This window comes from Pantherophis guttatus, chromosome 3 (genome assembly GCF_059756535.1).
Source record: "Pantherophis guttatus breed Tessera chromosome 3, ASM5975653v1, whole genome shotgun sequence".
Classification (NCBI taxonomy): Eukaryota; Metazoa; Chordata; class Lepidosauria; order Squamata; family Colubridae; genus Pantherophis; species Pantherophis guttatus.
Window position 1 is genome coordinate 142,791,926 of NC_142065.1, and position 27,041 is coordinate 142,818,966.

The following is a 27,041-nucleotide window of genomic DNA, read 5'->3' on the forward strand; positions in this document are numbered from 1 at the left end:
GTAACGTTCCCCTTTCAGGATCACACCTATAGCCCCAAAATTCCCATTTGCTAGATCGCATAGCTCTCTCTGGTATGTTTGCTAAAAACTGACAGCCACAGTTTTGTGTCTCTTTAAGATGCACAACACCACCACTAATTGACATTGTTTTGACTTAAGTTGGTTCGGTTTGTCTGGTTTCTTCTACATCCTAAAATATGGACTTATCATCTACCTTTATAAATTAAACAATTATAACACGGATATTTTAAAATTGGGACATGTTAAGCTGAAATAAAGAAAGGTTGTTGTTATGGTTGTTATCAGGAGTTAGCAAGTTAGGATGTTAAAAGCAGACCAGATCATTGGTTTCATTTCTAAAAGTTTCTACAAGCAATCAGTTCAAATTTCTGGGGGAAAATGAGATACCTCTCAGAAGCTTGTTGGGTGGAAGAAGAGAGATAGAAGGAAGGGTGCCCAGCAGAAAGAGAAAACATAGCATGTACCAGCAGCTTAAGAAAAACAACCTGTACCATTCCTCTTACAGAAAGCAGAGCAAAACCAGAATCATCTTACTTTCTCTAACTCAGGAGGTATTTTTCCTTTTGCAAAAAATGTCTGCTATTATTTAACTATCTGAAAAGTTAAAACACTTTTAAACCTTAAAATTTACCTTAAAATAAACATCTGCATTTACGATCCTAGAGTAATTTTTAGCATGTATAGAAATTATTGTCTGATTTATATAAGACAGCGTTTAGCCGTTTCCACTAAGTTTTATCCAAACTTTTAAATTTGTTAAAAATGCATTAATTTCAAAAACTTTAAAAAAAAATCCTTCTGCACCTGTTTTAAGACAGGAAATAGTGGGAGGAGGAAATGGCAGTACAGAGCCTCCAACTGACCAGCCAAAACCCTACAGAGAAGTTGTGTTGAATCAACACAGAAAGTATGCGTCTCCATTTTTTTTTCAAAAACTGTTTGAAAAGTAATCTCTTTTCAAAGTCTCAACAGGCTGCCATCCTCTGACTACTTGCTTTTTTTTTATGTTGGCAGGCTTATTGCATGGCTCATTGACAATTTTAGTCTCTGTTGGAAATAACATGTGTTCTACTTGTGCAGAAATTCTCCTTTAAAAAAGGCAATGAAAAGTATGTTATCACTTTTACATATGCAATACATAATGATATGAATAAATGTATATGTCTGCAATATATGTGTGTGTGTGTGTACTCCATTGTGAACAGAAAGAGACAGAAGAATAGCAAAACAAGAACAGAGAATTAACAATTGTATTTGGGGGTTGAAGAGCTGTAAAACTAAAGAAAGTTAGGTACTAAGACTAATAGATTAAAAATTAAAGATAACAGGATGCGATTTGGGGAAAGATAGAAGATCTTATAAAAAAGAGCAAATTCATTCAGAAAATAGGCAAAGGGGTGTCTCTTGTAGCATCTCTTTCTTCTCCAAATGGTCTTTCCTAAACAAATACTAACAGAAGAGAGAGAGATGCAAGCAAAAGAACTGAGCATATCTTTCTCAAGACCTCGATAAGAAAGTTTTGCTTATGTGATAAAATTTTTTGGATCCGCATATCAATATAAAAAAGTCCACCATACCCTCATCAGTCACAGTAGTATTTAAGATTCTACAAAATAAAAAAATCATCAAATGCGAATCACCTTCAGTTCTCTGTAAAGAAAAACAAAGATGGGTGATTAAAATATTTGAATGGGTTGATTAGTCTGAATCTTTTTCCGAATCAAAATGAGTAGCCTTAACCTTAATAATTTTGATACGTTTATGCAGATTTTTATGATTCCCTGACTTTCGGTGAGAAGCAAAAAAAAAATACAAATAGGAACTACTGTGTTTGAAAGTGTTGAGGATATGTAACATGATAGAGAAATTGGATCATGGAAGTATTAGGTTTTAAAAGACCAGTTTATATGAATAGAGTAGAATAAGATGGAAGGGACCTTGGAGCTCTTCTACTCCAGCCTACTGCTCAAGGAGGAGAACCCACATCATTTCAGATAAGTGACTGTCTAGACTTTTCTTAAAAACATCCAGTGATGGAGCACCCATGATTTCTGGAGGCAAGCTATTCTACTGGTTAATTGTCCTCACTGTTAGGAAGTTTCTTCTTAATTCCAGGTTGGTTCTCTCTTTGATTAGTTTCCAACCATTGTTTCTTGTCCTGCTCTCTGGTGTTTTGGAGACTAATTTGACCCCCTCTTCTTTGTGGCAGCTCCTCAAATACTGGAATACTGCTATCATGTCATGTCACCCCCAATTCCTCTTTTCTTTAGACTAGCCAAACCCAAATCCTGCAGCTGTTCTTCATATGTTTTAGTCTCCAGGCCTCTGATCATCTTAGTTGCTCTTCTCTGAACTTTTTCCAAAGCCTCAACATTTTTTGTAATATGGTGACCAAAATGTGTTATATTCATCAAGAAAAAAATGGTACATTTTCTGCAGGGTACCGTTGCCTTTTGAATGGCTTATCCTGCGAGAAGTAATGCTTTCTTAAACCCATTTCACTGGGATAAGTAATGCTTGTCATGTATATTTTTTTTATCAAGCAATATGCCATTGGCAGCTTGAAATGGTACATTCCAGGAACAGGTATATTGTAATGCTACATTCTGGCAAATGTATATACAAGCTGGCATTTGAAAGAATTAATATGAAATGCAAGCCATAAAGAGAACCTGACAAGTGGCCAGCTGTACATTACAAGCTGGAATGTCAAGGAAAAGGAACAATTGCATAAAGATGTTCAGGGAACTCAAAGAGAATATATGTTCCAAATGGAACATAATGATCAAAGAGTAGACTTTGTCCCAGCAAGGACAATGACATCATTTTGATGGTGTTAATTTAAGCGGCATTGGATTATGAATTGATTATATAAAATGTTAGTAAATACAAAGAGAGAGAGGGAGGGAGAGGGAGGGAGGGAGAGAGAGAGGGAGAGAGAGAATAAATAAATATATGTAACCCTAAAATAATGATAATAAACCTTTGAAGATGCTCCTTATTGTATATAAGCGAGAACAGAATATCAAGAACAGTAAGCTTCCTATGATCAGTAATGAACATTCATTTCTTTTAAAGATGCTGAAAAAACAATACCACATCACCTTTTAGTGCACCATTTTAAATTTACTGCTGTATATAGGAAAGATAACAGCATCTTTCCTAAAAAGGGGAAATTGTCACCTCTAAAAATATACCTGAAATTCATCTTCTTTCTCAGAAACTTAAATGCAATATATGTTATGTCATTGACTATGAAGCAACTAACATTCTTAAGGTTATCTGATAAAAATATATGTTATTAGGTGCAACCCTAATTATAAATAAATGATTCTACAGAGTCCCCTAGTACTTCACACTACTAAACATTCAGCCGTAATTGCAAAACATTTCCTTCTACCTCCCCACCCCCTTAAAACTAGTAATGCCATGATTTTTCAGATCAAATCTCAAGCTCTTCAGGTAGAGATTCATTCAATCTATTCTGGGTAAAGCAACATGTAATTGGTTGGTGATATAATAATAAATCGCAATATATAAAGTGTAAAACTTGTTTACTGGGGTATTTTGATTAATGTTTTAAATCAGGAATAATATGAATCTATCATGAAATTACCAAAACCTAAGAATGCTTTAAGGAGTTTTCTGGACAATACAGTAGCTTGAATATGCTTTTTATAGAAATCATAGATTACACACAGAATTGTTTAATAGCAAGATAAGAAATTTGTTCCTGGTATATACACTACTATCTGCTAAATCTGGCTTCTGGGATTTTACCAAAGACTTGTTTTTTTGGTAAGGATGCAACCTACAAATAAAAACAAAGGGAGTTCATTATTGATACTGAAAAAACTGCCATAATCAAGCTATTTTCTCAGGGACCAATAAAAAACCAGCACTTTGTACATAAAGAAGCATGAACAGAAATAGGATTGTCTGATTACTTTTATATCACTATATTTCCGATGTTGAATATTTAATCCTCTATCTATTATTTAATAAACAAATAGTATTCAAACAGAAACATTCCAGCACCCCTCTTTCTTTGCTATATTCTTTCACAAAATTATTAAATAGAACATGAGCCAGGGAGTGTTAAATACTTTTGAGGGCCATGGTTCACAATGAAAGAGTTAATTGTGAATAATTCTACTATTAAAATAATCAAAGTTGATTAATTATGTCCCATCAAATTGAGGTTGACTCTTAGCAACCACAATGATAGATGATTGTTCCCAACCTACTCTATTAGGACTTCCAACAGTGCACCCATTGCCGCTATAATTAATTTCATCCACCATGCTGTTGATCATCCTCTTCTTTCCTTCTATCTTATAACATTATAGCTTTCTCCAGAGAGTTAGATCTTCATATAATATTTGCAATGTATAATTTTCATCTAGTCATTTGTGCCTCAAATGATAACACTGGGTTGATTTGTTCAGTGATGCATTTGTTTTCTTGGCTATCCATGTCATTTTCAGGAGTCTTCTCCAATACCAAAGCTCAAAAGCATTAATATTTTTTTCTAATCTGCTTCTTCAAACCCAAGATTTTCACTTCTATAGAGCATAACAGGAAAAACCATTGCCTGCACAGTTCTGATCTTTGAAGATAGACACATCCCGGCATTTGGATATCTTTTCCAAGGCCTTAATTCCTAACAAATTTTAGTTTGTGACATATTTCTTGACTTGTGGTTCCTTTATTGCTTATAGTCAATCCTAAAAGGCATAGGTTATCTCCCACTTTACGATCTTCATTATCAAATCTAAGGCTGGTTGCTGTTGTCATTACTTTGGTCTTCTCTTTTTTTGAATCTTAGTTTCATTTCTTTACTATGTTCCTTGACTTTCGTTACGCGAGCTCGTTGATCATTTGCATTTTCAAATACAAATGTCAAGTGTCATCAGTATAGGGCAAGTGATTGCTATTTCTTCTTCCAGTTTTAAAGCCAAGTTCATCTTCTTCCAATCCTGTTTCCCTCAATAAATAATCCACATAAAAAGACTGGTTAATGAACATTGCAACACCTAGAGATAGCTGAACAGAAGCCAAAGAACTGGAGAAACTCACAAAATATGAAGACATGCAAAAAGAATTAGAACGACTATGGCAAAAGAAAGTAATAGGCAACTTGGGTACAATTTCAAAACATCTGGAACATCACATGAATATCATCAATGCTGACAAAATCTCCATTAATCAAATGAAAAAAGGCTTGGAACATCTTACATCCTGCGACAATATCTTTATTATTATTATTAGACAACATCTGACCATCCCAGGTCCTTGGGAGGGACTTGATGGTTGGGCAAAAATGTCAAATCCACTCTAAACATCTGGCTGACTGTGCAACCAACCATAATAATATAATATATTAAAATTATAGACAGCATATAACCTTGTCTCATTCTTTTGCCAACCTCGTGCCAATTCATTTCACTATGACTATAATGTGGCTTCCTGATTTGTGCATAGTTTTCATATTGTGAGAACAATAAAATGTTCTGGAATTGCCATTTTTCTAGGCACATTCCACAGCTTGACATGATTGGGAAAAAAAAAATCAAAGGGCTTTCTATAATAAATGAAGCACACACTGACTTCTCTTTGATATATTTCTTAGCTTTCTCAATTATGCGCATCAGCAATAACATCTCATGTTCCTTGGCCTTTTTAAAACCAGCTTGAACATCTGGCATTTCCCTTTCCATGTAAGGCTGTAATCTATGTTGTATAATTATAAGTATTATTTTGCTAACATGTGAAATTAAGTATAATATGATAGTTTGTACATTCTGTTAAATCTCCTTTCTTTGGTATAAATTATGTAGAATTTTACAATCTGTTGGCCATTGTGATGTTCTCCATATTTTTTGGCATTGTTTGGCTAAAGCCTTTACATATTTCTTTCTGTTTATGATGTAGATATTACATCAATTCTGATATGGTTCCTGTTTTATGGAATATCATCCCCTCTGAGATTAAATTAGTCTGTCAGCCATTTGCAAGGCCTTAAAGTCACCAGGCCTAGGGATCCAAATGTGTGGCAAAGCCTATGCAGTGGTTATATAGATGTGCTTTTGGTAATTTGATTTATTTTGGCTGCAGATTATATGTGTTGTTGTCTTTACTGTTCTATTTTTCAATGCTGTTTTTAATTGCTCTTAATTGCCCAGAGTCATGGATTTGAGATGGACAGCCGTACACATCGAGTAAATAAATAAATAAATTCTGACAGCTTTTCAACTTGCAAATGAACACAGTGCTGATCTAACTTCTAGTACTGTAGATAGTTGTGAATAGGGAATATTTTCTAAGGTATGTTGGATGTTGAGATCTCTACTGTGCAGTATTTCAGTATAGGTACTCTTTGCTTAATGACCACTCATTTAGCAATTATTCGAAGTGACAACAGACCTCCCCCCAAAAGCTTATTATGAGTCAGTTCTGGAGTTCTGATGGTGGCACAGGGGTCACACGACTGCATTTCAGGCATTTAGCAACTGGCTCACTTTTATGGCCACTTGCAATGTTCTGTGGTTACATGACCACAATTTATGACAGTTTTGCTAGTTTATGGCCTTTCTGGCCAATTTCTGGCAAAAAACGCCCATAGAAATTAATGGACTCATTTAACAACTGCAATGTTTGCTTAATAACCACTGCAGAAAAGTCACAAAATTGGGTCAGTCAGGTGGGCACCTCAATTTAGGTCCGTCATGACTTGTGATGGAAATTCCAGGCTCCGTTACAGTCATACGTCAAGGATTTGATCTTGCAATCAGTTACTATCCATTGGCATCCTTTATTCTACCAATTTGAGGTAAGACTTCTTCCTGAGTTCAGAGATCTTTTCTAAAACTTTCCTTGTTTTCTCATGTCTATTTTTATCTTTGATGGCATTTGAGATGTTATTGTAATACTACTTTTTGTCTCCTGTAACAGCTCTCTAAATTTTTTGTCAAGCTGCTTCTTGAGATCTTCATTTTTCTTGGGTTTTTTTTTCTTAGCAAATCCCACCATTAATTCTGACATCCAGTTTGCTTTCTTCTCTGTCTATTTTCATATTCATTGTTAACAACTTTCTTTGATTCATTCTACATTTCCTCTAGTTTCCTATAAATGCGATTCAGAATTTCAAAGCCAATTCAAGACAATCTCTTTGAAAATGGTGATCAAGATCTTATCATAGAAACTGGTTAGCTTTCTTTTTTTTTATTTTAGCTTAACATGAAACATGCATACAAACTAATTGTGATTTGTTCTATAACCAACCCCTGAGGACATCATTGCTTTTATAATTGACAATTAAATTTAAATTGTGCTTAATATTGGCTGGGACATATAGCCTTATTTATTGGGGATAAGGGTAGGGAATGCAAGGTCATTTTTACTGGTGTACAAATGGAATCCAAGCTGATGTTTAGGGATATTATTTCTGCTGAGATAATCTCTAGTGTATTCTTTGTGATAGGAACAAATGTCATATTGTCCTAAATATGTGCATATCAAAGGCCCATCTGATCATGATTGTCAGACATTGTGGGCAATGTTTCCTGCCTTATTGAATAAGAAACATAGAAAAACTATTCAAAATACCTTATAAAAGAAGACGTTTCAGAGCTGAGTTCTGAAGCTTTCTGAATGAAATTTTTTATCAGCCTAAACTTTTCTTTCTTTGGAAATCAAATTAGCTGTATTTTTTAAATTGATTCTGATGGAGTTAGAAGCCATTTCTTGTTGTATCCAATTTTCCACATAACGGTTGCTCTCCCTTTTAAAATCTTTTTCAGGCTATCCATCTACCGTTAACCTTCCTTTAAGAAAAAGCCTTTTGTGGTTTATAAATTTTTAATACCGGATGCGAGCTGCCAGAACAGAGTTGGACAGCAACCAAAGATTTGAAGCAGTCTCCAAAACATGAAATGAAGTACAGCTCCTTGGGCACCTGGAGACAGTGCTTCTTTCATTCCCCTTCTTCAGAGTTATGACACCTCTGGCTTTCACCTCAGAACTTCAGGGGTTTTTCTTCAGATCGTTTTCTTGGAACTATTAGTGGATAATTTATCACATCGTATTTTTTTTTTCTGCCTTAAGAAATTCAAATGGAGGCTCTTTTGAATGGAGCCATTTTTAAGAAAGAAAAGAAACAGGACTACGGTGACCATTAAACCCATGCAGGAATCTTCAGATGGGGCCAGAAGTAATGAACAATGGGAATTAAATTAGGGCTAAGAGGGATAATTTTAACTAAACGTAAAACTTGCCATTAAGGTTCCGATCTTCTACTCTTTGCCTACTTTTCACAAAAAGTTGCATTGTCAAATTGATTTTGTGAAAAATGCCTGTTTCATTCTCAACACATGCCACTAGCTTACACAGGGGAATAAATACAGGCTTATATCAAACTCATCCATTAGATCCTTGTCATCATCATCATCATCATCATCATCATCATAAAAAAACCTGTCTGCTGGAATCACTGATATTTAACCTTTGTTCCATTGCTGAGATCCTGAGAAAAAACTCTAAAGCTGGCATTAGCTTTGGAAAAAAATCTCCACTAATCCCCAAGGGAAATCTGCCAGACTTTTAAGGACTCTGCTGAAATTAGATAAAATAACCTTGAAGGAGGACATTTCCAGGTGGTAGAATTGAGTTGAGGGTTACAGTTTGGCATCGTAATCACTAAGATGGACCTAACTGCTGTTTTGCGAAAGTAATCAATCATTTCCCCTGATTTTTCGTCAACTTTTCAAAGCCACTCAGCTGCTTCTACATATATTTACACGCTTTTGAGATGTCCTCAGAATGACTCCCTAAAAAGGATTCTTAGGAACACTTCATTTGGTATGTCTTTGTTTTCATATATTACTACTAAGAATAATAGTATATCATCATTGGCCCCAGGTGACTTTCTTGAGATTTTATTTTATTTAGATTTTTTTTAATTCCACCTTTATTATTTTTATAAATTACTCAGTGGCAAACATACTTAGTGCTTCTTCCTCCTCCTGTTTTCCCCACAACAACATCCTTGTGGATTGAGAGACAGTGACTCATTCAAAGTCACTCAGCTAACTTTCATGCTTACGGCAGGACTAAAACTCACAGTCTCCCGGTTTCTAGCCTCAGGCCTTAACCATTAGACCAAACTAACTTTCTTTGAGATAGTAGAAATTTGTCTCTTCTCTTGAAAGCCTCTTAATATTTATGTCCCTTGTATCTTCACCAAAAAGAGAGTCTTGCCAAAATTGAAGGATTCATTCACAGTTCCAAATTGTCTTTCAGGAGGACAGGACAGGAAACAGAAAGAACACGATCAGCAGGATCATAGTTAGTAGTAAACTCTGATTTCTCTGCCAAGGTTGTAAGTAGTACATAAGCACTTGTTACTCTACCTGAATGCTAAATCTTGAGCTTAGTAACTAATTCATATTTAGAGTGGTGGACCTTCTACAAAGTAAGTTTATCAAAAAGAGCATTTTGCAGAGGATATACTTTTTTAAAAAGTTTTTTTTATTAAACAAACATTAAAAACATTGGACATAGTGTGGCCATCCCGGTCTTGTCATATCCATGCATATTTTTAACATAACAACAAATCTAATTACTATTTAACATACATTACTACTATGTTCTTATTTACATATCCCTTGTCCTCATATTGTCTAAATATTATCCATTATCCATTTTACAATTCTTTTTTGTTCCAACTCCTTTTCTCCTTTCCAACCATTGTACCCTTTGTTTGGAGGATACACTTTTGTGACACTTGTGTAAGTTATTGAAACAGGGCGACAGTCAATGCATGATAATGTTCTTACACACAAGGAGACCACAGCAGGTGAGGAAGGAAAGAGGACAGGCCAGACAAAGATAGCAAAAAGGGAATATGAACAACAGATGTATACTTAAGCTTTGTTTCATTTGGACGTGGAAAATGATATGCTTCTAAACGCAACCCTGACATTAGTGTGCCAAACATTTTCAATCAGTTGGCACTTGTTGAAGGAAATCATTTATTTTAAAGCCATACAAATATTGAAAGACAAGACAAATGGCTTGCTTTTAAAGGGGATTTGTCTTAACACATAGCTCAACTTGCAGCATTGTGCTTGCCTTTTCAAGGACATTGGAAGCAGGAAGAAAGCTCACAAAGAGCATGCCAAAGGTAATGAACCAGAGGAGGCAAGATGTCCTGTTTTTTGCTGCCATTGCATGACCGAGATAATGTGAAGGAAAATCTTCACCAGACTTACAATGGCCAGTAAAGATTAGCTGTTCTGTCATGATTTATTACCGCGGGGTATTTGTAGAACACCTTGCAGACAGTTAGCTTAGGATACAGGAAGTCAGGTTTCAGAACTGATGAACAGATGGTAAAATCATTGTAATCAGAGACCAAATAGATACTATTCATTCTTTATTTTTGCCTCATTGTCCAAAGCTTTGTGTGAGTGTGTGTGCGTGCTCTTTATTTCCCTTGGGTCAAGAAGAAGAGGGCTGAATAGAGCTGAAGACAACTTTTGGGATGACCCATGAACACCACACCTATTTATCATCACAGCAGTTATTTTAGATACTGCACAATTGTCACATTATCACAAAGTACTCAATTGATTACTCAAGTTATGCAAAGTCAAGCAAGAAATTTGAGTTCACTTTCTTCAGAAAGCTGTAGTCACCTAAAGGTACCTAAGCGGATAATTTTAGATGGCAGACTCACTCACTCTCCTTTAGACTAAAAGGATCGTTTTCTTGTTAGGATTTTTTATGGAGTCATATATAGTTCCTTGCTGTGTTAATCAGTGCTAACTAAATGGTTCTTGCTATAGTAGTTAGTTTTCCACACTTCTTTTTTCTTTTTGAAACACATGTTTGCAGACTGTCAAGCAACTATATTCCAAACCTTGGATTATTCATAACTAAGAATCCACAATTGGCTCTTTCATGAACTTAAGTGGATGGCTGAGGAAGCATAATTCTTGGCCTGAAGGCTTATAACAGAAAGATGGACATGTATGGGAAAGGCCTCTTCTGGGGATTGTTTATATGAACAAACAAGCAAATGAATAAATGAATAAATCATAGAATATGCTGTAACACTTATTGAAATAAGGAAAGGCAACATAATTAACCTGCCAGTGACAATGGTCTTTAAGGTTTGTCTTTCTCTGCACAATAGAGTTAAATATTAACTAATATTAATTGTAATTATTTTTTAAAAAGTAATTTAAGAATTCTTTTCCTTACCCAGATACCTCTTAGATCTTTACATCTCTGCTGGCGTAGATATGGAGGCAGGGCAAGGTATAAATTTCTTGAGAAGAATTCCCAGCATCCTTAGCAAAATATGGGAATTCCCAGAATTCTGGAAAAAATGGCATTTGATATAAATACAAGTAAAAGTTTGCCTAGTCTTATATATGTGACTGAAACATAACCTCTAATTTAATAGAGTTAAAAGTAAAAAGGCCCCTTCCGGTGAGATGGGCAGCAAATAAATTTAATAAATAAATAAATAAAAATACAGGTGTTGCCATTTTAGCAGGGTTTGGGGCAGCATTTATAAAGGCTTGGAAAAAAGAATAAATCATCTAACAAATTTGGGAAACTGAGAATGTTACACTTTGGAGCCTTATAACATGCAATAACTTGCAGTCTATTGGTAATGAAGTGCAGTGGCAGTACAGTAGACACTTGTGAAGGATAGCATACCCCAGCAAGCAGCATAAAGCCAAAAAAATCCAGAGCTGGAATCTATTGCGGGAATATTTCTAGCTAAGCCCATTTGTCATGTTAACCATAAATTTAAACTGCTTAGCATTAGCCTTCAGCAAATAATCCCTCTGAAACAACTGGTGAGAGATGCTAAATCAATGCAAAAATGCAATATAAAATCAAGTTTCTTTGGGAAAAGTAGCCCAGTTTGTTCTTTCTTACAACACAGACTCTTGATAGCATTCAGTGAAATGCAAGGACCATAACAAACAAGCAATTTGTGTCATGGAGGGTAAATACCTGTGAAATGCATTAGAGTGAGATAGACTGCTGGATGTTTGATTACTATTACCCCTGGGTTATTTCATATATATCCTAATATCCTTCAAATCATTCTAGTGAAAGGCCTTGGAAAAAACTCTGACTACTTCCCAATGCACATTTTGACTAAAATCAGTCAAAACATCATAAATCCTTTTTTTTCCCCACTGGGAATTTTTCTTGAGTTAGTCTGACTATCTAAGTACTTTGTTTATGTAAGCAACTTATACAGCTGCCCATCTTACACACCACAAATGGAAGAGGAGAGGGACTGAGATTTACACAGGAGCGGCTTGTGCTGATTTACATCTGCTAATTAAGGTAATATACAGGAATACAACGTATCTCTCCTTCCCATGGAAGGCAAGAACCAGTAAATTGTCCACTGCTAAGTCTTCTGTTAGATAATCTTTAATAATGAGCAACTTCTAGGCTTCTTCTTCTCCTCACGGTTCTTGATCATTCAGTCAGGCCTACACTTTTCAGGTAGAGCCTGTCTTCTGACAGCTATTTAGCTTGTCTTCCACAAAGTAAAACCCACAAAGTGGATTCTGAATGTATTACTGTAATAAACACTTGAGCTCAGCTAAGTGTTGAGACTTAACAGTTTCCTTAAAGTTCTATATAAAAAGGAGACTATGGTTCTTGATGGCGTGCTCCATCAATTTGCTTCATCAGTATGATTCCAGTTGTTTTGCGCAGGCAATGTATGTGTGGGCTGCAGACTCATCAGGTGCAGGGGGAAGCAGGCAGCTGAATTATGTCAGCAGCTTAAATTGATTTAAATTATTGTAGAATGGATTACTAATACTTTGTGAGCTATAAATTGCTTTCCCCCCCCCTTTAAAGTCCCTGGAGGCCTTCTAGAATGCTGAAACTTTGATAGCCACATTAGGGATTCTGGTTTTATGCCTGGTTTAAAAAATCACAATTGATGCCATGTGCTTTGTAATGTTAGCATATCATAAAGCTCTTTCCCCCAAAGATGTTATACATCACATGCTTATATCACTAAGAGAAATATGCCTCTATATTCAAGTTGTGTCCTGACTTGGAAACCTGGGCATAGCCACCTTGACTTCAAGCTCATGGACAGAGTCCACATTTTGCTGTTGTCCACCACTGCCCATTAATAGATGCACTTCTTAGAAACTTCTTGGCTATTCTTAAGTCTTCCTTATATCCACTGTACAACTTTGGTCTCAGGTATTTAGAAATCTATATGTATGGTGATGATTATGGTGGTGACTGTATTAGAATTTTAAATGACCCTTTCTTACTTATATAAGTCATACAAATATCTCGGAGAGCAAAACCAGAGAGGTTTGATAGAATTACATTATTTAGAACAGGGGTGTCAAACTCAAGGCCCGCGGGCTGGATCCGGCCTGTAGGGTGCTTAGATCTGGCCCATGGGGTCACCCTGGAAATAGTGAGTGACCAGCCTGCAGTGCCTCTACCAGCAAAAACAGGCTCCCAAGCTCTGTTTCTGGTTGTGATAGCCTCCTACAACCCTCTGCCAGGAGCTCCGTTTTCGTTGGCAGAGCATTGCAGGAGGCCGTTGCAGCTGGAAACAGAGTTCAGGCGCCCCCGACATGAGTGACATCGAGCAAGCCACACCCACTCTGGTCACATTCACCCCAACCCCCTGAGGTCAACATAACCCTGATGTGGCCCTCAATGAAATTGAGTTTGACACCCCTGGTTTAGAAGAAAGTACAAACACTAGTCCTGGTGCTTTGCTGCAAATGCCCACGCGTCAAAAGGATTTAGCTGACAGTATAATTTTAGCTGGCAGTAACAGTTCAGCTGCTAAACTGAATTTGTGTATTAAATTTTTCAGGTCATGGTTGGGCTACGTTTTTTATACAACACTAAGGAATAGGGTTGGGTTTTTTTTTTAACTTTATTTTTAAAAAAACAACTATGCATGACGATTTGAACCGGTACTGATTCAGTAAGTTGTCAATCTTGTAAATGCAGTGTAGTTATAACATAGGGCTTGAGATCTCTTGTTTCTTATTGCTACAAAATGGACAAAAAAATTGAAAGATCAGACTGCTGATGTAAGAAATGCTTGCTAACTTTTTACATATTTCGGAAAAAAAAATAGAAAACAGAACGAGCAGTTTTGAAGGGAAGACCTGACCAGGATTATGATTATAGCATATAAGTGTTTTTTTTTCAAATTACATAGTAAACTGCCTCAAATGCTTCCTTTGAAATAAAAGTTAGAATGTAATTGCACTTGGAAATAAAATTTAAAAAAATGACCATTGCTCTATTTTATAAACAAAACTCTATCACTTTTGCCCTGAAAAGTTTGCAACGCATTTGTTCCTGAGACTAGTATATAACTGCAATTAGCCGTCACTTACCAACTGCAATGGGGACCAACAACTTGGTGGCCAAGTGATGAGGTTATTAAGCATGACATCATATGACCACAACTTGTGACTTGCTGCTGGCTTCCCCATTGATTTTCATTGTTAGAAACTGGCTGTGAAAGTCGTAACTGGTGATTATTTGACAGCGGACAATATTGCAATGGCTGTAATTCTGAGGAGCAGTCATAAGTTTCATTTTTCAGTGTTGTCATCATAACTTTAAACAGTCACTGAATGTGTGGTCGGTAATTGAGGATTAGCTGCATTTCATTTTAGAATGGCTGTTCATAGTGGAAATTGGTGGAAAGACCAGCAAATAAATCAAAAATGAGGTATGAAAGGTCATTTCCAAAATTATTAACTTTGGTATCATCAATTTACTGTCAAAAGAGATTCTGTTTTCATTAGGAGCCTGAGTGGTGCAGCAGACTAATGCTACTATTAAAGGTAGTATTTAGCTTCCAGCTGCCTGCAATTACTGCGAGTTCAATTCTCACCAGGTTGACTCAGCCTTCCATCCTTTCTAAGGTAGGTAAAATGAGGACCCGGTTTGTGGGGGCAATAAGCTGACTTTGTATAAAATATACAAAAGTATGAAGGCTATTGCTTAACGCCTTGTAAGCCGCCCTGAGTCTCCAGAGAAGGGCGGCATATAAATCAAAATTTTTTTAAAAAGGCACACTGTGATTTTTATATGGCTACATTTGGCAGTTATATTCACACACAAATAGTCCCTGTTGCCAATGTTGTGTACATTCAGCCATGAAATGTTTCCTTTCTAGCATACGCCTATAAAAACTATAGCAGATCCAAGTTTTGATACCATGGTTTCACTTGATTTCCTAACAATTGTTTCAATACAGGTTGGAACAGACCATCACATAGGGGGAAAAAAACAATGTACCTATTTAGGTTAATTCTGGCATTTCAGCTGAAATTATGTACAATCTTATGTCCTTGATAAGACCTTGAAATACGTTTGTCTGAAATTGACAATGAGAAGTATGTTTTTTTTTATTTATAACCTACCAAGACTTTAAATTTTGTACTTTTACTTTACTTTTTCTTTTATTTTTCCCCAAAGACTCTTGATTTTATATTGTGTTTTTGACATCTCTCACCAGTTGTTTCAGACATCTGGAAGGGCATTAGATGCTCCGTTCAAAGTTCTGGCTCTTCTTACCTAAGAACAAAGAAAAGTATGAAGAGCTCCAACCTTGCAATTTTGTGAAAGTTTCAGAAAAGTCCACATTTGGGGCTTTTCCAAAATTAACTAATGATAAATAACTGTTATCACTTTTCAATCAAATTAGATCTGTTTTGAAATTATAAGATAATTGTCTTCTACTTTTACAGCTAGTCCTAAACTTACAACAGTTCATTTAGTGACCGTTTGAAGTTACAGCAGCAATGAAAAAAAGTGAGTTATGACTGTTTTTCACACTTACAACCATTGCAGCATCCCCATGGTCACGTGATCAAAAGTCAGACATTTTGCAGCTGACTCATATTTATGACAGTTGCAGTGTCCTGGGATCATGTGATCCCTTTTTGAGACCTTGTCACAAGCAAAGTCAATGGGAAAGCCAGATTCGCTTAATAACTACTGTATGTTACTGACTTAACAACTGTAGAGTTTCACTTAACAACTGTAGCAAGAAAAGTTGTTAAAATGAGGCAAAACTCACTTAACAACTATCTCACTTAGCCAGAGAAAATTTTGGCTCAATTGTGTTCGCAAATCGAGGACTACCTGTAATGAGTCACATATTTATGGGTCTATGTGTGTAAATTCCATATCCATAATAAGAAATGTATGCTTATTTATTTATTTATTTTATTTTACTTTTTTAAAAAATGTCTCATCTCACCATGAGGTGATTCTGGGTGGCTTGCGATGTTAAAAAGAATAAGACTATACAAAAACATGTATATAATAAGAATAAAATATTGTTAAAAATACAAATTATCAACTATAACTAAAAGATGGGGAGGGAAGAAGCAGATGAGTAGTGGGGAGGTGGTGCGGGGGGGAAGGATTTGTTGTTAATCTATCAACCACCTCCAGTGTGACACTTCCCTCAACAAGACCTGGTGGCCTAGAGGTGGAGCTCTTGCCTCACAATCAGGAGGTTGTGAGTTTGATCCTAGGTAGAAGCAAATGTAGGGTCTCCTGCTTGGGCCAGGGGGTTGGACTAGATGACCTGCGAGGTCCCTTCCAACTCTGTTAATCTGTTTACTGTTTAATGGAGCCCCAGGCCAACATATAATAACTATTACATATCAGATGACTCTCCTAATCAGTGTGGAAATTGAAATAACAGCAGTATATAGATTTCAAGGGATTGAAATCCCTTGTCCAAGTGTTTTGGACTGGAGTCTAATTATAACATTTCTAAGTTTTTATATCTGTAGGACATACAAACATTTTTAAAACTGATATACAAGATTGTCAGTTGCATATTGCAGAAGAAAAATCAAACAGCAGCTATCAATTTTTCTAATAGTTATTATTATGACTGGCATTTACTCATAATATTTGTTATAACCAGGACCTACTGGATGTGATACAATTCAATTGTACAGTTACTGTTTCGTTAGATGCCTTGAACAGGCAGGCTATAAAATAAGTAAAAGAATAAATAGCTGTGTGTGGAGAAAGGGATCTCTTGTTTAGCTTGTATGCAGTTTCTAAATTTTAGGAACTATTTGTGTTACAACATGCTTTGAAATAAATTCTCTGCGTGCCAACGATTTTTTTGTAAAGCAGCTGGCACTTGAAACAATTAGTATTAAGCTGTTAAAATGTCAAGCACCCAAATTTAGCTTCCCCCCTTATAGGGGTGCTCATTTGGCTCATATCGCTGATCAAGCTGGATAGTAGGCGCATATTGGTCATAAATAGTTACTAAAGTGTCCTTCCCTTCTCGGATGTCTAACAGCCTTTGTGAAGTCGGATTCCACAAGTACAAATAGTTCTTCTGGCTTCTCCAAGAATTGATGGCCACTGACTGCAAGTGCGCTTAGGTTAGGATGTAATACTTTCTCGGGAAAATATAAAATAGGCGTTTTTCATAAGAACTCAGATTCTCTGTCCAAGTCATGGCATCCTCTTTTAATAGATTGAACTTGATCTATTACATTGGGTCTCTGTCTTTTAGAAAGCTTCTGGAGGCTGTTGTTTTCGTTTCTATGCCTTGATGTAAATAGATATAATGTCTACCACCGGCAGAAAGAAGTCTTCTTCATCAGTGATAAAATCCTTGGCCAAACTTTTTGATCCTAACGCTTTACAGAATCAACATGTCTCATGAAGAGGGACCTTTTTCTACTGTCTTTATCAAGCAAAAAAATTTCTGCTCTCCTGAAAATAGTTGTGTGTTGGACCTGAAGGCGGCTTCCTTCAATCAGGAAATTTATGCATTGCTGACAACGTTCTCCAGAGGTTAGATTGTGCTTCCCAAGAAATCTGATCTATGGAAAGGAATATTGAACTCTTAAAGGAAAATGGAAGAAATTGGCAAGGCTGCCACAGCAAAAAAGTTAATGATGTCTGATATGAAGCTGGTATGCACACACGTTAAAAAGAAGTTCTCTGAGATGGCGAAGAATGATGACCAACATAAACCAAGATTAGAAGAAGTTGAACAAGTGATCCTAGAAGTTCAGCAACATGTTGGTTCTTTGGAAGGGGAATTAAAGACTTTTACACTCACTGATCCAATATGCAGGAAAGAAGCTCCTTATAATGTCCTCAGAGTTGGTGATAGTTTGAAAAAAGATAAGTCAGAAAGTTGTTTCAGAATGCAGATGTTCTCAGATAAAAAGGAAACATCGTTCAACAAATGGAATGAAAAGGTAAGTCCAGGTTACATTGTAGCTAGGGCTCTATTTGTATCTTGTGAACTTTGCTAGCTTGTCAATTTAGAAATAATCTAACTTTATGCTTTAAGGGTGCATTAAAGTAAAAGCAGAATTAATAATGCAAACAAGGTATTAATGCTGGAAGCATCTAAATATTCAGTTAATTGTTGTTCATTCTAGAAACTTTAATTAAAGAAGAAATCTTTTCCCATTGTCTTTGGTGACAAAATTCTCTTTAAAATTCAGTGTGGTGTAGTCAAATTCTAACCAAGTGCTACTTTTCAAGCTCTTGGAATATTACTATAAGGGATTTTTATTCCAAATTGAAAATAATGTAAATTATCTCTGGAATGAGATAATCGCACTATTAATTTTAGGCCAAATTATCCAAACATACAAGCAAATAAAAGACAGCAGTAACATTTAAAAATGAAATAATTGAGCCATTATGTATTATATTTTATTCAATGCTTGTAATCAACAAAACCAACAATTTCTTTTTCCCAGTCCCTTTGTATCCCTAATTTGTTTATAAGTTACTTGGTTTGTAAAAAAAAAAAAAAAAGATATTCTGTATAGATAGTCCTCGATTTACACAAGTTCATTTAGTGACTATTCAAAGTTGCAAAAGCACTGAAAAAAGTGACTTAAACGACAATTTTACACTTACGACCGTTGCATCATCCTTTTGGTCACGTGATCAAAATTTGGATGTTTTGCAATTGGTTCATATTTATAACAGTTGCATGTCCCAGCATCATCTTCTGACAAGCACAGACAATGGGGAAGCCAGATTCACTTAACAACCATGTTACTAACTTGAGAACTGCAGTGATTCACTTAATAACTGTGGCAAGAAAGGTCATAAAATAGGGCAAAACTCACTTAAATGTTTGACTTAGCAACGTAACTTTTGGGTTCAATTATGGTCGTAAATTGAGAACTACCTGTACTAATAACAATATATTTTTATTAGACTAAAATACTGGTTTGATTCAGATGCATTAGTAAACATTTTACTTTATTTGTAGATTATCATGATAAAAACTAACTTAAGGCAAACTTGAATTTGAACCTTTGGACCAATCTTGTACTGATCAAAAGTTTCATCATAATTAAGATTAATTATAGTTTGCCACCTGTTCAAATACACAGCTAAATCTGTCACAAAACTATACTATTTAATCTCAAATGGAAGCTGAATCCTTGACTTTTTCTTTTCAGACATATTGGGAAACTAGAGGAAAAGTGAACATGTGAATCTAATGTTTGAACTACTTATATTTAACTTAATACTAAACTATGATACAGTTTTACTTGTGAATCAGGCCACGAGTAGTGAATGTATTTCTCTATTCACATCCCAACTACTATTTTTCAGGTTCTATAAAGACCTAAAAATGTTCACATGATATGAGATTAAAAATGAAACAAAATTAGTGAACTTTGAAGAAATGTCCATGAGTAACTTCCACATTTACCCCCAAAAATCAGATTTCCCATGCTGAGTAGGTAGACTATCCCTACTTCAATAAATTGTAGCACAAAAATGCAATGGCAATATTTATTTTCTGGTACAAATGTTTTAATCTTGTCTCCACTATTTAACTTATTAACATGAGCGTGTGTGATTTAAATACATTTATTTGTTTAAAAAATTATATAGCTGTCTGTCTTAAATATATAATTCTGGGTGATGAACAATAGATAGAAGATAATATAAACATCCATAACCCATTAAAATAATAGAGTTCAAGGAAAAATTAGGAAGAATCTAAGCATTTACAATTGCCTGTTGCTCAAACCAGTTGTCCTTTGTATCAAGCGAAAAAATATCTTGGGCTTGAATAACCTTATTTTACTTAAAAGATTCCACATAGTATTTGGGTCAACCTATAGTACCTTATCTCTTTCTTCCTCCAGAAGAAAGAGATATATGAGTAAACCTCTGATCTTTAATTGGGAAAAAAAACAAATATGGCAATGTTGTATAACTTTTATGGACAATAGACACCCTTGCTCATTTGGCTATCTTCATAATTTTTCCCTGCAATTGGTTGAGATCTTGTAATGTTGTAATAATCTCATGATAGCACATTCTCACCTGAAACCAAACAAGAATGTATGGAAGAAGGCCAACAATTTGTGGGATTTGGCAGATTTTATAAATTGTTAATCATTATTAAAAAGTTAAGTTGGGTATCCACAAAACCCAAACAGATATTGCAAGAATCTTGGCACCCAAGGGCAATACATTAGCAAACTTTAACATACAGTATAGGAAATTTACCCTTAATATGTTTGGAGATAGCAATCCTATTGACCTTCTCTTGAGTGTAAAGACCTGGCTTTTCTCCTGATCATTAGCCAAGGTCACACTTGAGCCCTTTCTATGGTACATGTGCATATTTTTACCAACAGCCTCAATTACATGTTTTGGGTTTGAGATTTTTTTGCATTGTATTTATTCTTTTTTGTTTGTTGGTTTTTTTTACACTGCCTTGAGTCACAAGTTGTGAGAGGGTCATCTTTATAAATCTTTTAAATTAAAAATATAAATAAATCATTTTCTAGCCATTTTTCTTGCATGGCAGTTAAAGGAAGGATTTTCTCCATTAGGATTGAAGTTTTGTTTGTAGTCGAAATCGGAAAACCAGAGGGGAAAAAAAGAAAATAGAAAAGATTTTGGATTTTTTTTTACTGAGTAATCTATGTGTAGGAGGAGTGGCAGAATCTGGGGGTGGAGCAGGGTGAAATGTAAAACCTGTTACTACCGGTTCTATGAACGTGGCTTGGTGGGGGGTAATGTGACTGGGTGGGCATGTCCAACTTTTTTTAAAAAAAACTTTTCAAAGCATTTTTTCTAATGCTTTGAAAAGCCTCTCTGCCGATCAGGAACTCAGCTGGGATCCTCAGAGAGGCTTTTTTAAAAATGCCTCTCTGCTGATCAGGGAACTCAGCTGGCCAAGAGGTTGCAGAAAAAAATGTTTTCACTTTTATTCCAAGTCCTCATCTGTTTACTTTGAAGTAAATAAAAAGTAATTGGGGGCTGTATACTATGTGTTCAATATAATTTGTTTGGCCCTGCAGATCTGCGGAATGGTTGATCTCTCCTTCTCTCCATTTCTTTTTCCTTTCCACCATCTAGTAACCTATTGCACATATTCTCTTTGGTACAGAAAATTACCCATTTTAAGTGGAATCATTGAGAAATCGTAGTCTTTCTAACTTTTCTCAGAAGGTTGCTGGGAAGTTGTAGTGAAGCATAGGATGCCATTGATATAAATTGAAGGTGCATCCTATGATACTGTCTGTGACTCTGCTTAAGAAGATTGTCTCTGCATTTTTTGCATTTCTCTGAATGACATACAAGAATGTATCTCCCCTCCATACATTTTACAAAACTACTTCAACTTATTTTTTGGATAGGTAGAATATGATTAAGCCCTTTGGGTTTAGATTGTTGTTGTCCTTTGGAATCATTATCAGCTAAGTTAACAGGTGATGTTTATGTAAGCTAGCCAAAATACACATTTAGTTTAAGGACAGTCTGTTCTTCTATATAAATATATTTATCTTTTCAAAGCGTCAGTCTAGATTTCTTTAAATGAACAGCTGGTAGGAACAGCAGATTTTAGCTATGCTCTCCCCACCCTTATTTAGCTTTACCCGGTTCCACTCTTACTCAGAGCCATTTATATATAATCATTTTTGACCCAATAGTTTATGCTTGCGGTGTAAAGCACAGTTACTGTAGAATATGAGTTTTAAAAACCAAGGATTTCTCTAGATAAATATCAACTTTCTTTTTAACTTGAAGTAAGACATTAAGAACTTGAACGCATATGCTTTCAAAAACATGTACATTACTTCTTACTTCTAAAGTGTTAACAAAATAACAATGTACTAATAAGATATCTTGAGCCAGTAAATTCAAAGCAAAATAAGCTTCAATCCTTGCAGGTGTGGAAGATTCATATCCACTTCCAGTTCTCCTGGCTCCTTTGTTGCCAAGACTGGCAAATATCAAGGACAAAATGTCCTCTCAAATTATGAAGACCAAGCAAGGATAATACAATTATGATTTGGATATTGTTGACAGGACTGAGCAATTTTCTTTGCTAGTTTTCCAGGGAAACCAGGATGCTTTCTGTCTCTGTGGAATTAGGCCCAAACCTGTGGTAGAAGAGATACAAAAGTGCTAATGGTTCAAAGTGTAAGTTGTACAGGCCCCAGCAGTCACCCTAAATTTGAGTAGGGTTTAAACCTCAGATGAACTTTTGCAGGGTTGGAGCGATATTTCATCTGTCCCCAACATCTAGTTAAATTTTAGGAACATTGAATGCTGTGAACTAGCACAGATGTTAGGCGATACATTCTATGCTGAATTCCCCACTGAAGAATTCAGTTTTCTTCAACTGTGGTGAATTATGTCCATGCTTTCTAGTCACCAGTTATAAGCCAATGCTACTCTAAGCCATTTCTGAGGAATCAGACTGATTCATATCCCATTCATTTCCAAATATGCAACAGATAAATGAGCACAAGATAAATGGTTTCTCTAAATGCTTGACCCAACATCACACAATGAAATCGAATGGGATATTCTAGGGTGGGTCATAGTTTATTTATTTTATTTATTTATTTTATTTGATTCTTATACCGCCCTTCTCCAGCAGGACTCAGGGCAGTGAACAGCCAAGGTAAAACATAGCATACAAAATTTAAAACAATTTTAAAAGATATTAAATAATTTCAGCCCACAATTTAAAAACACCCCAATAAAATCAATTACAAATTAAATCCGAAAGATGGGATCAAGCCAGCCCGGCTAGATGAAATAAGTGAGTTTTAAGGGCCCGACGAAAAGTCCGGAGGATACGTATCTCTGAGGGTAGGTCGTTCCAGAGGGCGGGTGCTGCCACAGAGAAGGCTCTCCGCCTGGGGATCACCAGCCGACATTGTCTGGTCGATGGCACCCTGAGGAGCCCCTCTCTGTGTGAGCGTATTGGCCGGTGGGAGGCTATTGGCGGCAGAAGGCGGTCTTGTAGATATCCAGGCCCTAAGCCATAGAGCGCTTTAAAGGTAGTCACCAACACCTTGAAGCGCACCCGGAAGACCACTGGAAGCCAGTGCAGCTCGCGCAGGAGGGGTGTCACATGGGAGCGCCCCGTTGCTCCCATAATCCCCCGCGTGGCCGCATTCTGGACCAGTTGGAGCCTTCGGGCGCACCTCAAGGGAGCCCCATATAGAGAGCACTGTAGTAGTCCAGGCGGGAAGTGACAAGTGCTTGAGTGACCTTGTTGTTCACTTCTTGTTTTCTAATATGGATACCTTAGCAGAACTTTTTTCAAATTATATAGATCTTGCTGCAGGACAACTCTCATCTTTTTTGATACTGGCCATAATGACTAGAATTGGTAGAAGTTGGAATTAGTGAAGTAAAGGGTCATTAGTTGTTGACTTTTCTTTAGGAAGACTTCTATCATCTCCAACTATTCATCTAAGCAAATGAACCACTTATCAAGCTTCATAACTTTTAATTTATTGGTCTCCATCACCTCTGTTATGGTGATGTAAATACTGGTCCCATTGTTTCTGTTTTCTTGAAATAAAAGATAAAGAAACATAGATTATCAACATGGGAAAAAGGACAATTCCTATCAGCATGGAGAATAGACTATTCCAGCATTGCTGTCGGGTAATTTTTCTTATTGTTTGATTTGTTGTTTTGGATATTATTGCATTTGTTCTGGCATGTTATTGTTAATCACTCCAGTTGTCCATATAAAAGGGAAAGGTCTGCGCGAACATGAAACACAATTAAAGCTTAATGTAGGCAGTAAAAATGCATTTTAATAGAATCCAGGGCCAATTTAGCTATTCTCAAAAAGGAAAAAAAAAATCATTGGCTCCATCCAATAAACCACAGCTGGATTTACTAAACATGCATCTGTATAATGTTAAGCAAAACCAGGTTATAATTCAGTTCTTAAATAAGAAGTGAAAGTTTCTGTCTAATGCTTCCCAGCTGGGCTTGTCTGCTTCTTTTGCAGAGACTGTCTGTCAAGCTAAGGCTTGGTATTTACTATTGTTCAGAGTACAATTGGCAATTAGAATCTCATCATTCACTCCACAGGGAGGAAAAAACAGCGGTTTCCCAGCGGAACTTCTGAATATTTGGAGACATGCTTCAAACTGGATTGCAGTTAGAGACCTGTCTCCTTTCAATAGTAGTATATATTTTTGTGCTTAGCGTCAGAGGTGGTATTCAGCAGGTTCTGACCAGTTCTGGAGAACCGGTAGCGGAAATTTTGAATAGTTCAGAGAACCAGTAAATACCCACCTAGCCACGCCCACCAAGCCACACCCACAGAACTGGTAGTAAAAAAAATTTGAATCCCATCACTGCTTAGTGTATATTCAGAGGGACTTCTTGATGATTCAAAACAAACAAAAGCATCCTTGAAACCTTTAAAAGAAGACAAATCATGGACAGTTTTGTTTTGTTTTTTAATTTGGGTGAAGTTTAGATTTTGGTAAAATTGCATCTTCTGCTAGATGTAGTGGGGCTGGAGAAAGACATATGGACTTCTTTCATTTCTTTTTCCCTGGTGAGTGCTCCACTTAGATGTGATTGTTCAATATTCTTTCAGAAATGGCACTTTTAGTAGCCGAACAGTTCTTTGGGTTTTTTTTCCCCCTAAACCATTCATTACCCTGTGGGATTCCGGAATGCTACACCATAGACATGCAATTTAAAGAAAAAAAAATACAAGACAATAAAATAGCATAACAGCCTCCCTATTTAAAGTGTCTGGGCAAATAAAGGACTGCTTTAACATGTTATCAAAATAATTAGAGTGCCAGTTGCACTTGGTCTACTACTATAAATGTTCTCTCTGAGAATCCTTTCACTTGAATGGTTAAAGTGAGAATGGGAGGTGTAGAGAGTTATAAAGTTGATTTTAGAGAAGAAACCCAGAGGCCACTGGGGAAACACCATGTGTGGACATTAAATCCAGGGAAGTGAGAGAGTGTCACAAAGAGACTTAGGCTCTTCCTTGACTCCCTGGGTTATAGGAGGGAGGCAAAGGGACAAAAGAAGCCTGCAAGGTTATATCACTGCTCTTAGTAAAGTAGAGTTCTCGTCTTTGCATGAAGTGTTTTCCTGTTCTGATCTACCTTGATGGGATGGCAGAAGAACCTTTTCAAACCATCCTGAGATAAGAAAAGTATGCCACCCATTCTTTAAAAAGGGATTTTAACTTAATTTTTAATTGTTTAGAGGCCCCAGAACATGCTGTCTCTATGCAAAGGGAGATGCTTATGAGCTCCGTGTTGCTGATTCATGATCTAAAAAATAAGATTGGTAGAGGAGCTTCAGAAAAGTTCCTTAAAATATCTGAATCTCTCTGGTCTTTTTGGATTGACAGTTCATTGAATTCAGAGCCATTGTTGTATAAGATGTTATACTAAGTCTAGAGAAATCCAGGTGGATGTCTTCATTTAACCATGGCTGTCAGTAGATGACCATAGGCCAGCCACTCTCTTTTAGCCAAAGTAATCTCACAAGGTTATTATGGGGATAAAATGAAATGAGACTCTTCTTCTAATCAATATTGCCTTCGAATCCCAGATGGGAAATAAATTGAATGAATGGAGAAAAAAAACCATGAGTGTGGTTAACAACATGCATGGCTTTGATGCCATGACAATTCTCAGTAAGGGTAGTCTCTAGATAATGAATTGAAATTTGAGCATTGAGTATGCAAGACATAAAAGGACAATATGTGTTTAGTCTTGTCCAAGGACAGTACTTGCACAAAATCCAAACACAATATTGTACTTATCCAAGCACAATTCATGCAATCTGGGATACTTTTGCAATGCCTTTTGCTTATAGTGCCACAAAGTCCTTATGTATAGTAGTCACAGAACCGATTTGGTTTACATAAATGTTAATACGTAGAGACAATCAAGGACATACTATGAGCCTCTTAAAAGGTCCTATTAAATCTTGTCATCCCAACATCCTCTTTAGTGGATATTAACTCTGAGCTAAGGTAAAACATGAATGCATCATGAAAGTACTTGTATATCAATAACCATGGTATTTGATTGGTTGAGACTTATATATTAAACAGTCTGAAATCACTACTCAATTAATTGTAACAGTTAATATAGTTTGTAATTATTAATGTAGTTATTAATGGATTGCTACAAAAACTGAATGTCACATTCCAATAATTCTCTAAGGGCACTTTACTGTCACTGTAGACAGTATAGTTGTTATAAATACACATATACACATGGATACACAGACAGTATAGTTGGTGGAAATACACATATACACATGCATACACACACACAGAGTCTAATAAATGCAGATGAGCTGAAGACATAGAACAATTCACTTTGGTGCTTGAGTCAATCTGATGGAATCATAAAGGACCAAAGACCAGAACTACAGAATCACAGGGTTGGAAGATACTTTGGAGGTCTTCTAGTCCAACCCCCTACCCAAAGCAGATAACCTTATATCATCCTGGACAAATGACTGTCCAATATTTTCTTGAAAACCTCCAGAGATGGAGCACCCACGACTCTGGGGGACAAACTGTTCCATTGATTAATTGTTCTCACTGTCAGGAAGTTTCCCCTTAGTTCAAGTTGGATCTGTGTTTAACAAGCTTCCACCCATTGCTTCATGTC

The 27,041-nt window shown here is 36.2% G+C and overlaps 1 protein-coding gene across 2 annotated transcripts in view; it reads left to right on the forward strand.

The window, feature by feature from the left end:
- MYLK4 (myosin light chain kinase family member 4) overlaps positions 1-27,041 on the forward strand; it is a 104,561-nt gene that overhangs the window by 42,246 nt on the left and 35,274 nt on the right. Inside the window, exon 1 of one of the 2 annotated variants that reach the window (XM_034429056.3) lies at positions 17,308-18,320. The exons of the other annotated variant lie outside the window; for it this stretch is intronic. Coding sequence (XP_034284947.2) covers positions 17,970-18,320 — 351 coding nt within the window. The 5' untranslated portion in view covers positions 17,308-17,969. Of the gene's footprint in view, positions 1-17,307; positions 18,321-27,041 lie in introns of those variants that run through there. 2 annotated transcript variants of the gene reach the window in all.